Source organism: Pseudorasbora parva, chromosome 24, assembly GCF_024679245.1.
Source record: "Pseudorasbora parva isolate DD20220531a chromosome 24, ASM2467924v1, whole genome shotgun sequence".
In the NCBI taxonomy this organism is placed as follows: domain Eukaryota; kingdom Metazoa; phylum Chordata; class Actinopteri; order Cypriniformes; family Gobionidae; genus Pseudorasbora; species Pseudorasbora parva.
The window spans coordinates 16,419,130-16,431,222 of NC_090195.1; the positions used below are offsets into that span (position 1 = coordinate 16,419,130).

The 12,093-nt window shown below is 36.4% G+C and overlaps 1 protein-coding gene across 2 annotated transcripts in view; it reads right to left on the bottom strand.

The window, feature by feature from the left end:
- Positions 1–12,093, bottom strand: part of c24h8orf34 (chromosome 24 C8orf34 homolog) — a 122,158-nt gene that overhangs the window by 89,174 nt on the left and 20,891 nt on the right. For both annotated transcript variants that reach the window (XM_067435336.1, XM_067435335.1), the window contains exons 2-6: positions 10,183–10,327; positions 9,966–10,097; positions 6,692–6,820; positions 5,231–5,259; positions 4,451–4,614 (exon numbers count right to left, since the gene is read on the bottom strand). In XM_067435336.1, coding sequence (XP_067291437.1) covers positions 4,451–4,614; positions 5,231–5,259; positions 6,692–6,820; positions 9,966–10,097; positions 10,183–10,327 — 599 coding nt within the window. The remainder of the gene's footprint in view (positions 1–4,450; positions 4,615–5,230; positions 5,260–6,691; positions 6,821–9,965; positions 10,098–10,182; positions 10,328–12,093) is intronic.

Here is a 12,093-nt window from a genome sequence, read left to right on the forward strand (position 1 = left end):
CAAAATGCATACCTGGCTCTTCTCATCAAAGTTCCTGTGTTGCCCATTATTAGCAGGTACAGACGACAGAACGGCTGTCTCTTTTGCATAAGAGTCGCCCGTCTCTTTTCTGCACAATGGAGGAAATCCTGCTGCTGTTTTGAATGTTTTGAACATTTTATGAGCTCTTCATGAGTTCTCAGCGGGTAAAAATAATGCCACATGTACACGCATAAAATGATCGCGTTTAATCCAGCACACAGCGTTGTTTTGAACATTTCATGAGCTCTTCATGAGTTCTCTGGTAAGAAATAATGCCATATGTGTTACACGCATAAAATGATCGCGTTTAATCCAGCACACAGCGTTGTTTTGAACATTTCATGAGCTCTTCATGAGTTCTCTGGTAAAAAAAATAATGCCATATGGGTTACACGCATAAAATGATCGCATTTAATCCAGCACACAGCGTTGTTTTGAATGTTTTGAACATTTCATGAGCTCTTCATGAGTTCTCTGGTAAAAAAAATAATGCCATATGTACATGCATAAAATGCCCGCGCGTGTAATCCGCACACAGCATTGTTTTGAATGTTCAGTAAACGAGCTCCTACGTCGTATAAGCCGACCAATCAGGTTGTGAGCGTCTCCTTGTGCCTTTGGTTCGGTAACTTTAGGTTCGCTGTTAAAAATGCCTGTGTGAACGCTAAGCGGACCAGGGGCCTGTACCATGATGGTAGTTTAACAAACTCAGGGTTACAGGATTAGTTTTGAGTTGACAAAACCAAACCAATCTATTCTGGCTTTGTTGGTCCCATGATGCTGATCATCAGCTCGCTCTGTCAAGTCAGGCTTTGATCCTGAGTTCAGGAGTTTAGCTGTGACATCAGCAGTGAACAGCCAATCACACGCTGTGGATCAGCGAAACTGAGATTCATTTCCCTCTTCTGCAGATTATTACATGATTGAAAAATATTAAGAATTTAAAAAAAAAAATTACACAGCAAGAAGAAAAGAGCTGTCTATGAAAGAGGACAACTAAAGAAACAATATTATATGTCAATACAAGTTAGTTTAGTTGATAAAGAAAATTGAACATTTAAGCTCAGTAAACTTCTTTTTTTAAATAGCTTTATTTATTGATTTTAATCATATTTGTATGACTTTATGTAGGCTATTTATATTAATTTTCACAAAGTGCCTATTAATGATTGATTAACTAAAATCAATGTGTAATTAAGTAAGGGTATAATAATTACATAAATTATATCTAAATCATTAAAAATTATTATTTTTATAAATAAGCATGGGTAAAAGCCAGACGCTTTAGTCTTTAAAAACATTTGCTATGTAGTGACCTTTAATTTGAAGTAGAAACAGGGGGAGTGACTTTATTGCATCAGAGGTGTGTCAATTTACTCACAGCTGATTGGCCCAATTTCAGGTTGAGATCTCTTATCCAGAACATAACCTGCCCTGGAGCAGGTTAGCCGTGGAGTGTAAGTTACTATGGCGATGAACACAGCTAAAAGCCAAACCACTTTAATGGTACCTAAAACCCAGGATTAGCACAAACTAAGCTTAAACTTATCTGGATAACCTGCTAAACCAGCTTCATGGTACAGGCCCCAGGACTATTATGTTTTGTTTTTGGGTGCTTTCACACCTACCTTGTTTGGTCCGGATTTTCGGACTTTTCAGTTTGGTACGAACCAAAATTACAGGTGTGAAACCTCCCTCGGACCATGGTCCGGACCAAACAGACGAAATTTGGTCCGACGAAAAGAGGTAGTCTCGGTCCGGACCAAACAGAACAAAGGTTCGGTTCGTTTCTTGTGTGAAAGCATTTTCTGTATAGTTCGGACTTTCAGACCATTTACAGGAAGTTCTGGTGTAGGATTAGTGAAAAAACACAGATTAAACTCACAGCACATGCAGTGATGGAGCGCGCAGCATTTTAAACAGAACCGCTTGTGTAGTCATGTCAGCTCGCGTGAACGGCGTGCTCTGCTTGTGAATATATGTGAATATATATATATATATATATATATATATATATATATATATATATATATATATATATATATATATATATATATATATATATATATATATATATATTTCTAATGTCTGTGAGACAAGTAACGTTATATGCTGAGTTTCGGTTTATTTATGAGACCGCTCCAGTTCATGTGCAACGCAAATGATCACTCTGTCACGGGATGTCTGCTATATTATTTATTTAAGCTTATTTATTAAATTCAGGCAAATGATGAAACATTTATTAAAATTAAGATACAAAATACAAAGCTTTCTACAAAACAAATCTTAATGAAGTGGTCAAAATTATTTCTGACTCGATGTCTTTGACATATATTGCACATCTGTGCACGTTTCATAATCAATTTAGCCTAGATGAAATTTAAAAATAACATTATAATATTTAAACATAACTAAAAAATAAAATACATTGTTTGGCTAAAAAGCCTATCTTCTAGGAGCTCCTCCTTTCCTGTCGGCGCCGATAAAATGTTTGCATAACGAGGACGTTCATTTGGTGGATTTGCCTCGAGTATAGTTGGTGCTGCAGATAGTAGTGCCATAATATTAACAGTATTGGCAACGATGTGTCTGTTCATTCATTCTTGTCAAAGTTAGCCGCTGAATTGACAACACACTGACGTCAGACGCACGTCCGCTAACAAACCAATCAATGTTAAGATGCAGCCCACATAGATGATGATGACAGGACGCCAGTGCGTCATGTAAAGTTCTTTGGTGCGCTAACATAACTGCAATGTGAAAGCAAACCAAAAAGAACCAAATGTCTAAACACAAACTTTGGTTCGGACCTTGGTGCGGACTTTCAGATGTGAAAACGCCCTTTGTTTTTTGGTCCGGACCAAATGAACCAAACGAACCGAACTACAAGTGTGAACGCACCCATAGAGGGTTAATTGAATTGATGAATGAAGCGACATAATCGAGATGAGCGACATAATCGACTTTAACAGATTTAATTTAGGCTTTTATTCTCATATAAACATAAAACACGAACAGAAGCATGCCGTGCTTGCTTGATGGTCATTGGTTCTTGGGGAAGCTCAAACATGTGTAACACAGGATAATGAACCTCAATGGTTCTTGCGGAAGCTCAAACGTGCTGGATAACATGAGAATGAACCTCAATGGTTCTTGCGGAAGCTCAAACGTCCTGCGTAACGGGAGTGAACTCACTGGTTCTTGTAGAAGCTCAAATGTGCTGCATAACACAAGAATGATTCTCATTGGTTCTCGCGGAAGCTCGAACGAGCTGCGTAACACAAGAATGAACCTCATTGGTTCTCGTACGTTAAGCAAACATGCCTGATCTTCCGTTTACCATAACTGATGTGTGCGGTTATCAGTGTTTACATGTTTAAAAAAGGCTAAATTAAATATGGTAATCATATAAAGCGATTAAGTCTCTTCAAAAAATTTGGACTACACCACTCAATTCAAAGGGATAGTTCACCCAAAAATGATCATTTACTGTTGTTCCAAACCTGTATGAGTTTCTTTCTTCTGCTGAACACAAAAAAAAAGATATTTTGAAAAATGTTTGTTCTACCAAACAGATAGAACAACCATTCACTACCATACAGGGACAAAAATACTGGTAGTGAATGGTTGTTCTATCTGCTTTGTTACAAACATTCTTCAAAGTATCTTCTTTTATGTTAAGCAGAAGAAAGAAACTCATACAGGTTTGGATCAACTTGAGGGTGAGTAAATGATCACAGAATTTTCATTTTTAGGTGAACTATCCCTTTTAAATGATAATTGCGTAGACTGTCAGTGGAGGGAAAGAAGTAGCTCAGATTTCATACAAATATCTTCATTTGTGTTTTGAAGATGAACAAAAGTCTTACAGGTTTGACAAGGGGGTGAATAAAGCATGACAACATTTTCATTTTTGGGTAAACTAACCCTTTAAATTCAGTGAAATTGAATGGGGACCGAGGGCTATCAAGCTCCAAAAGGACAAATCCACCATAAAGTAATATATATATATATATATATATATATATATATATATATATATATATATATATATATATATATATATATATATATATATATATATATATATATATATATATATATATATATATATATATATATATATATATATATATATATATATATATATATATACAACTAATCCAATATAATACCTTAAACATACACTTTTAGTTGTTATTAACTACAAATCTTGCTTTTAAAACCAGATCCTTTCTAATTAGGATGGTCACCATTCATTTCCAATGTATGGAAAAGAGCAGCTTGGACAGTTTTCTAAATATCGCGTTTAGTATTTAGTGAAGAAAAGTAATTCACAAAAAAACATAAGACTCTCGTATAGTTTGTTTGCAGATGTCATTTAGTTATCAAATCCAGTGAAATTCATACATTTTTAGGTTTTGCTCACCTTCCAACAGGACTGTTGTCTTTGCTCGCCCAACCCTCAGTTTTGGCTCTTGGGACGGGGGGCTGAAGCATCTCAGCAGCAAGGGGGTCGGAATCTTCCTCCTCACGACCCACCCACTCACCCACCACACGAGGCCTCAGTACAGAGTTATACGCCAGAGGGTCCTTTCAAAGGGAGGCCAAGGTGTAAAGAGCAGAAAACGACAGAGGAACAGGCAGAGATGTAAACGTAAAACAATTAGTGGTTTTGCAAATAAGTAATCAATTACAGGGCTGATGTTGAAATATGACTCATTATCTATGCTATTTTTGTGGCCAGTCATTTTTACAGTGAATAGATTTTTAATAATGGAGGACACGCATGATGAGCAGTAATTGAAATTCAGCTTTGACATTACACTTTTGCCGTAGTTTATCAGCAACAGGCAATTATGGGCAAACGTCCTCTATAACGGTAGTACAGGAGGAAATTCATTTGCATTAATAGCTAAATGTTTTAATATTCATTTGAAGTGCCAAATTGGGAACAGAGGGAAGCCTGGGCAATTGGCCAAAAACATAGGTTATTAAAGCTTAAAAACTGTACTATATTTAGAGAAATATGACTAGGCAGATGTTTTAGCTGGGTTCTCTCTCCATCATTTTGATTTCTATTTACATCTTCTTCACACAAACAATAATCAAACTAGTCTTTTTTCATCTCCTATATAAATCCATTACAATATTTCATTTTTATTACTGCAATACAGAACCACATAAAAATAAATAATAAGCATCATACCAGGTCAAAGTCATCAGAAACAGCAATGCCTGGCAAAGGAAATAAAACACAGATCGATGGCATTACACATTAGTTTTTGAACACTCTAAATGAATTAAAGGTTCTCAATTGGTTTTCAGACTTTGTCTTGTATTATATTTATTATGCAGTTGATAAGCCTATTTATTTAGTAAATTTATAGTTGGTTACAATACACAATTTCTTATTTTTTGATTTTGGGATTGTTTTCTTCTTGCTTTCAGAACTTGAGACTCAATTCGTGGTTGTAACTCACCAGTTGAGAACCTTTAGTTGAGTTTATTTAAAAATATTTATAATAAATGTATAAATTCCAAAAGCTAAGTATAAATTAAGCGTCAACATCAGACAGTTTACAGTTTATTCTTTAAAGGCCAATTCACACTGCATTGAAAGATGCTGAGCAATGGTCGGTCGCTAGATTACAGTATCACTTCTCAGACATTTCAAGACTATGTTTAACATATTCAATCGGCTATCTAGTCGACAGACGTGGACAGGGGTAACACACTTAAACCGACAAAGGGCCCTGCACGTAAATACACCCAGTGCAACGCAACGCATGTGGTTTTTTTGTTTTGTTTTTGTTGTTGCTAGTTTCATCCCAACACAATTATCATTTTCAGATATGGTTAAATAGCAAATGCACTTGCCTCCATCTATTCGCCTACGAGCTGGTCTGAAAACGAGGTGTGTTCAGGCAAAGCGGCAACCTCCAGCAGTTTCTTTTGAAGCCAATATGGAAGTAACTTAAAGTGCAATTCCTTGACTGGCCACAGGCTCCAGAAGGGAGCAGAATCTCATTGAGCCCCATGTTAAAATGGCCAACTTTAAAGCAGAAAAAACATGTTTACAGCCTGGTACAAATTGTGGTTTTGGTCTATACAGCAAATGTTGCCCTTCATGACTGTGAGGGAGGTGAATTTTTTAATAACTCATTCATTTGCATTTTATAAAGCCTTAAAGTTCTGCATAATTAAGGGTGTGGTCACTTTGATTGACAGGTGGATAGCCATTTCAGCTCCGCCCACGTCTCGCCGCTTTGCCCATTTTCTGTTATCCAGGCATGACGCGCGATGACGCGTTGCTAAGATGGCAACAGCCGGCTTGTCTCTATTTTACACTTTAAAACTGCACTTCAGAATCCTATGGGTGACGTCAGGGACACTACGTCCATATTTTTTTTTACAGTCTATGGGTCAGGCGCATTGTTGGTGCATTGCTATTTTGAGGCAACTGAAAACAATTGCACCATTGACCAACAAAAACCTGGTCTAATGTCAACAGCGCAGTATTTTTTTGTGATTTCGGACACGCCCCCAGGTGCAAGTGTTCATTGACCATGCGCTCAAAGTGTCTGTTGCCGTCTGTCGGCGTCTGTCTGTGCAGTGTGAACTGGTCTTCCATTGCTGTATTTCACTGGATAGTTGTCGGTTGACTCACTGCGGGACAGATTCTCCAAGGCTTTGCCAAGCTTCTTGCTCTCCAGCAGTATGTGATTGAGCTCATTAAAGTCTCGACTCTCAGGTTTAGTCCTCCAGTCCCAGGTAGGACGCAGTATTGAACGCGGCACTGCAACATAAGACAAATAAAATTATTTCAAAAAAGAAAAAAAAAGAAAAGCCAAACATCTTTCCTGTAGTGTTTAAACATTAAATTCACAACAGCTGTATGTCTGTTGTATGTAACCGTTGTGTCCTTTTTGGTCTTTCTGTGTTTTATCAGGCATGCGCTCAGATTTAGGACATGTGTGAAGTAAATGGTTTGAAAATGCAGCAATTCTTTTCTTGGATTTACACCAATTACGAGGGTTAAACTTCTCAGGTCAGAAAGATAACATCACAAATTAACAGCAGTCTAGCAACAGTAATCACTATGAAGAGTGTTTTAAAGACATTTTTTCTTGCGCATTATCCAATGACTCTTAGAAACCTGCACATGGTGCTATTTTTTTTTTGTGCTGTGCATAGCCAATGCAAAAAACATAGAAAAAAAAACATATTTTCAGACATTTGCAGTAATCTCTGGGAGTCTGACTAAAAGTACTTGCAGCAAAAAGTGTAACACTGAATAATTTAGAACGCTCACAAAATCAAGCTAAATGTGTTTGCCACTGCTGTGACACTTGCTTTCAGTGCAGTGTATGTTTTGCAAATGATTTCTGTGCAGGGTGTTTTCCCATCCACCTCTAAAACACATTCCCAAAGAATCTCGAATTGCTTTAAATGTGGACAAAAAGTACTATGAGCAAGCAATAAGTTGGTGTGTGGTAAGAGTTGCATTTCAATGTCATACACACACACACACAAAACATTTTAGATACATAGTATATCTCTATGACACAATGATAGTACAGGTTATCTCAGGTAACAAAAAAAATAGCTCATTAGCCTCTGCGATCAAGCGGTATAGCATTAAAGCTGGACGCTGGACGCTGGATACCCAGAACGACCAATTAGTGAATGTTATGATGATCTGGGAGATCATTTGGATTGATTTGAAATGAGTTATCTGCTGGTTTCTTAAGGACTGTGCCTGTATGCGTGAGCTTGATTAACATAAAATAGCATAGCATAACAATAAATCAGGAAGATCTATAGCATGTCAGAAGTGTCCTGCGCTATTTGTTGCTTAGGGAGAATGGATTTCTTTTCCATGTTATGCTTGAGCATGAAAATGAGAGCTACTATACATTCTGCAGTGTGTTTCCATGAGGAAATTGCACTTTGTTTATTTTGCATGTGCTGCAGAGTAACCTCTGGACTCATTATGTAAAATATCACTGCCTGGAAACCAAAAGCCTACATTTTTCAAACGTAGCTGGCATTTGAAAGATGTTAAAGGAATAATTTACGCAAAAAATAAGCACAATTTACCACGGCTCTCAAATCTCATTTGCATTTGCGAACATCAAAACTTGACACCAAGAAGTGCATTTACATGTACAACCAAATTCTCACTATATAAACAAAAACAATGCATCAAAATATGAAATTAAAAAGGCTTTTCTTCAACAAATTCAGTCAAAAGAATTTAAGAAGTTTAGATTATCTTTTTTTATTATTATTATTAAACCTGTATAGCCTGACATTAAATAATAGTCTGAAAAATAAATATAATTTAAGCAAAATATACAATGCAATGCAATAAAAAAGTAAATAGTTCTTGAATAGTTCTTGTTCTCTGATTCACATTTTGACATGATTTTTCAAAACAAACAAAAAATGATGTACGGTAATTAGGACGGTCACCATTCATTTCCATTGTATGGAAAAGATAAGCTTGGAGAGTTTTCTAAATATCACGTTCAGTGTTCAATGAAGAAAAGTAAGTCACAAAAAACATAAGACTGAGAATGAATTACTCAAGTAAATCTAAGTGTTCATCTTAAAATATACAAAAAAATATATAAACAATATAAGTTATTCTTATATTTACTTTATAAAAATCAGTAAAGATTTCAAAGCAAAAAGACCTGAATGAGAATGATACTAAAAGGTATTTTACTTGCTAATAACAAATAAGTAATACAAATCAGACGACAAAAGGTATGGAATAGATTTTGTACAACAGGTTTTTCTGAAATGTTTTTATCCCATTGATAATTTAGAGGCCTTAGAAATGTGTGTATTAAGTATGATACAAGCTTTATTTAGGCATTATCATAAAACTGCACTCAATGACTTTTGTGTCACAAAAGTGCACAAAATTAATAAATAATGATCTAATTGTGGTCCCTTAAATATAGCTCTTTTGCCTTTTTTAGGTATTGACAGTGTCTGTCAACATTACTTTTATTTTAAGTAAAAGAGCAGAACGATTTAGAATGAGGGTGAATAAATTTATAAATAATACAAATTTTGGTTGAACTCCTAAGGTGCAGTGTGTAAATTTTAGCGGCATTTAGCAGTGAGGTTGCGACCGCCCACCTCTCACACCTTCTTTTTGAATTAGAGAAGCTACAGTGTCCGACACAGGACAAAGATATCGTCGTCTGAGAAAACAGAGAGCAGCTGGCGCTCTGTGGAGCAGTTTGTCCGTTTGGGGCTACTGTAGAAACACAGTGGTACAAAATGGCTATTTCACTGAAGGGGAACCGGCTGTAGATAGAAATGGCTCATTCTACGGTAATAAAAACATTATGTTTATTATGTAAGGTCTTTATACTCCACTGAAAACTTAGTTATGTATATTATATTGCATTTCTGTCAATAGATCGTCCTAAATATTACACACTGCACCATTAAAGAACAAACACAAAATGTAGAAACACAATTACAGGTTTTACAGACTCACTGATGTGAAAACCATTTAAATAAGTCAGCTGGAAATGGGCAAAGGCATACATACACATTTTAAAAATGAGGTTATCCACATTTACTACTGTATCTTCCTTCGTGCCACTTTTCCAAAACTGGCCGACAGCCTCGACTCATGCAGAAATAGAACCTCTGTCAGTAACAGAGCATCATATTCAATTATTAAAGACTCTGATACGAGTTGCTCCCTCAGCAATACGTATCACTCAGAGCTCATGCTGATGGCCTCCATAATGGCAGTATCTAAAGATAGAAGTCGTCATTGCTCACTAATGTACAGGCAGTCTCCTCTATTTCTGATCTCTGGAAATGCATGGCTTGTCTCAAATTAACAGTCAAGCAAATCACATAAAACTGATGTAATGATGCCATAGCTTCTCGATTGCTGCGGGACTCACGTGATTTAGACTCGGGAGACGGTGGGGAAATGTTGGACACAGCCAGGTCACTCTTTGATTTCTTGGGCTTCTTAGGATGAATCTGCCAGGGTTTTTCATTACCCCTTGAGTCCCGCCGTGTGCCTTTGTATTCTACGGAGAGAGATGGAGAAATCTGGTAGTGATCTACATTTTCTCTATGTGCAAAACAGCTTGAAGGACGCTGAAGGATACCCACCCGAGGAGCTCTCAGCCCACAATGCAGCGGATCCCGACAGGGTCCTCTGAATCCTGCCGGGGCTCTCCTGCTTGGTTTGCAGATGGCCAATGAGGAAAGGAATGGGGTGATCTGGTGTCTCAGTTATCAGCTTGGTCATCATCTCCTATCAGAGTCAAACAAAGAGCTATTAGAGAACAGACATACAGCGTGTGAGCAAAGGCCGGAGAACTTGTGCTAAAGTAGCACATTGTCAAGCCAACTTGCGTTTTGCCCAAACCGAATCAGCAGCGTTGGCCAGGTTTCAACATCAGGAAAGCTAATTAGGTAATTGGTCAGGGAAATATTTGCACACTGGTTTTAAGCTTTAAATGAGCTATAACATGCAGGAGGATATTGCTGAAGGCTAACTGGCGATATGGAAGAGCTCTTCATTTTGCAACACTAAAAATGTGCTTTATGTGGGGGGGGGAAATTGCTCTATGGCATCATCAAAATTACATTTAAAATGCATCAAGCCTTATTTGGACATGACTCTGAAATAACATACTGTCTGATTAGGTACTACATTTAAATTCGAACTTACTTTGCAACCATTAAAAATGCCTATCATATAACTGTATAAATACAAATTAAACAAATTAATTAATATAATAATATAATACAAGTATTATATTAAAGTATATTCATATACTATAATATTTAAATACTTTAATAATTTAATTTAAATACTTTAACATTAATAATTAAATAAACTTAAAAAATTATATATATATATATATATATATATATATATATATATATATATATATATATGTTTGTTTTTTATTTTTATATTTTTATTATTATTATTGAAACAAAAATATGTCATTCATATCACACTTAACAATATTCTCACACAAGTTAAAGGGTGTTTTTTATATTTTCAAAAGGGCGTCCCTAGCATCATATTTCGAAAAAGAATAATAATAAGACTGTTTCTCTAAAATACGTTTTTTTTCACACAAACACAACATTTTTTAAATTGATTCAGACGAGATTAAAACCACAACCTCCCCCCCCCCCCCCCCCCCAAAAATACCCTCCTCTGGAAAATATATTTTTGTCCAATTATGAAGTTCAGTTGCATTTCCCAAATAAGTCTATATAAAATTGTGCATAAGTGTAGGCCCACAAAACAAAGTCAGACAATCACAAATCAACAAGACTGTCAATATAAATGCAGTAATTACGACACATAAGCCTTGTTGGGTAATTAAACTAACTTAGCAACAGGGGGTACATAAAAGAGAGCTGTAATTTGTGGGTTTAGCAGAAAGTAAATTGAGCAGGGCTGTGCTAACTACCCCAGGCTCCCCAGTGAGTAATTGCCCTTGTGGTAAACAGGAAAGCATGGTGTGGATTAGCACACTTATTTCAAGAATGTAAAAGCATTTGATGCTATCTAAAAGCGGGTTTCCCTGCTTACTTTACTGACCTCTTCAATATAAACATCCACATGGTGATTATATAATTGAAAGTCACAGCCAGTAAGAAAAGGACTCGCTTACAGTAAATAATATACTGAATGATGGAGAGCCTTCATAGACATACTCAAATTTAGGTCAAAATCCCTGCACAGATATGCGCTTCTCAATGGATTTTCTTGGAACATCAGGATGGAGAAACACGGGATCTCTCGATCATACTGACAGACTGGGGAAATTGGCAGGGGAAGGCAATCTCACCCTCTCTAATAGACAAACTGACTGAAAATTCACTGTCAGCTTCAATGTACAAGCATTGTTGTGGACCACATTCCAAAACACTTCCTTCAGCCATTGTCAGTCTAATAACATCAAGTGCCACCATACTAGGGCAGTACTTTAGTGCAAGTACATTTTCATGCATAAAACATCCAGGTAATCTATTAAATCTCCCAAAATGTGTAAG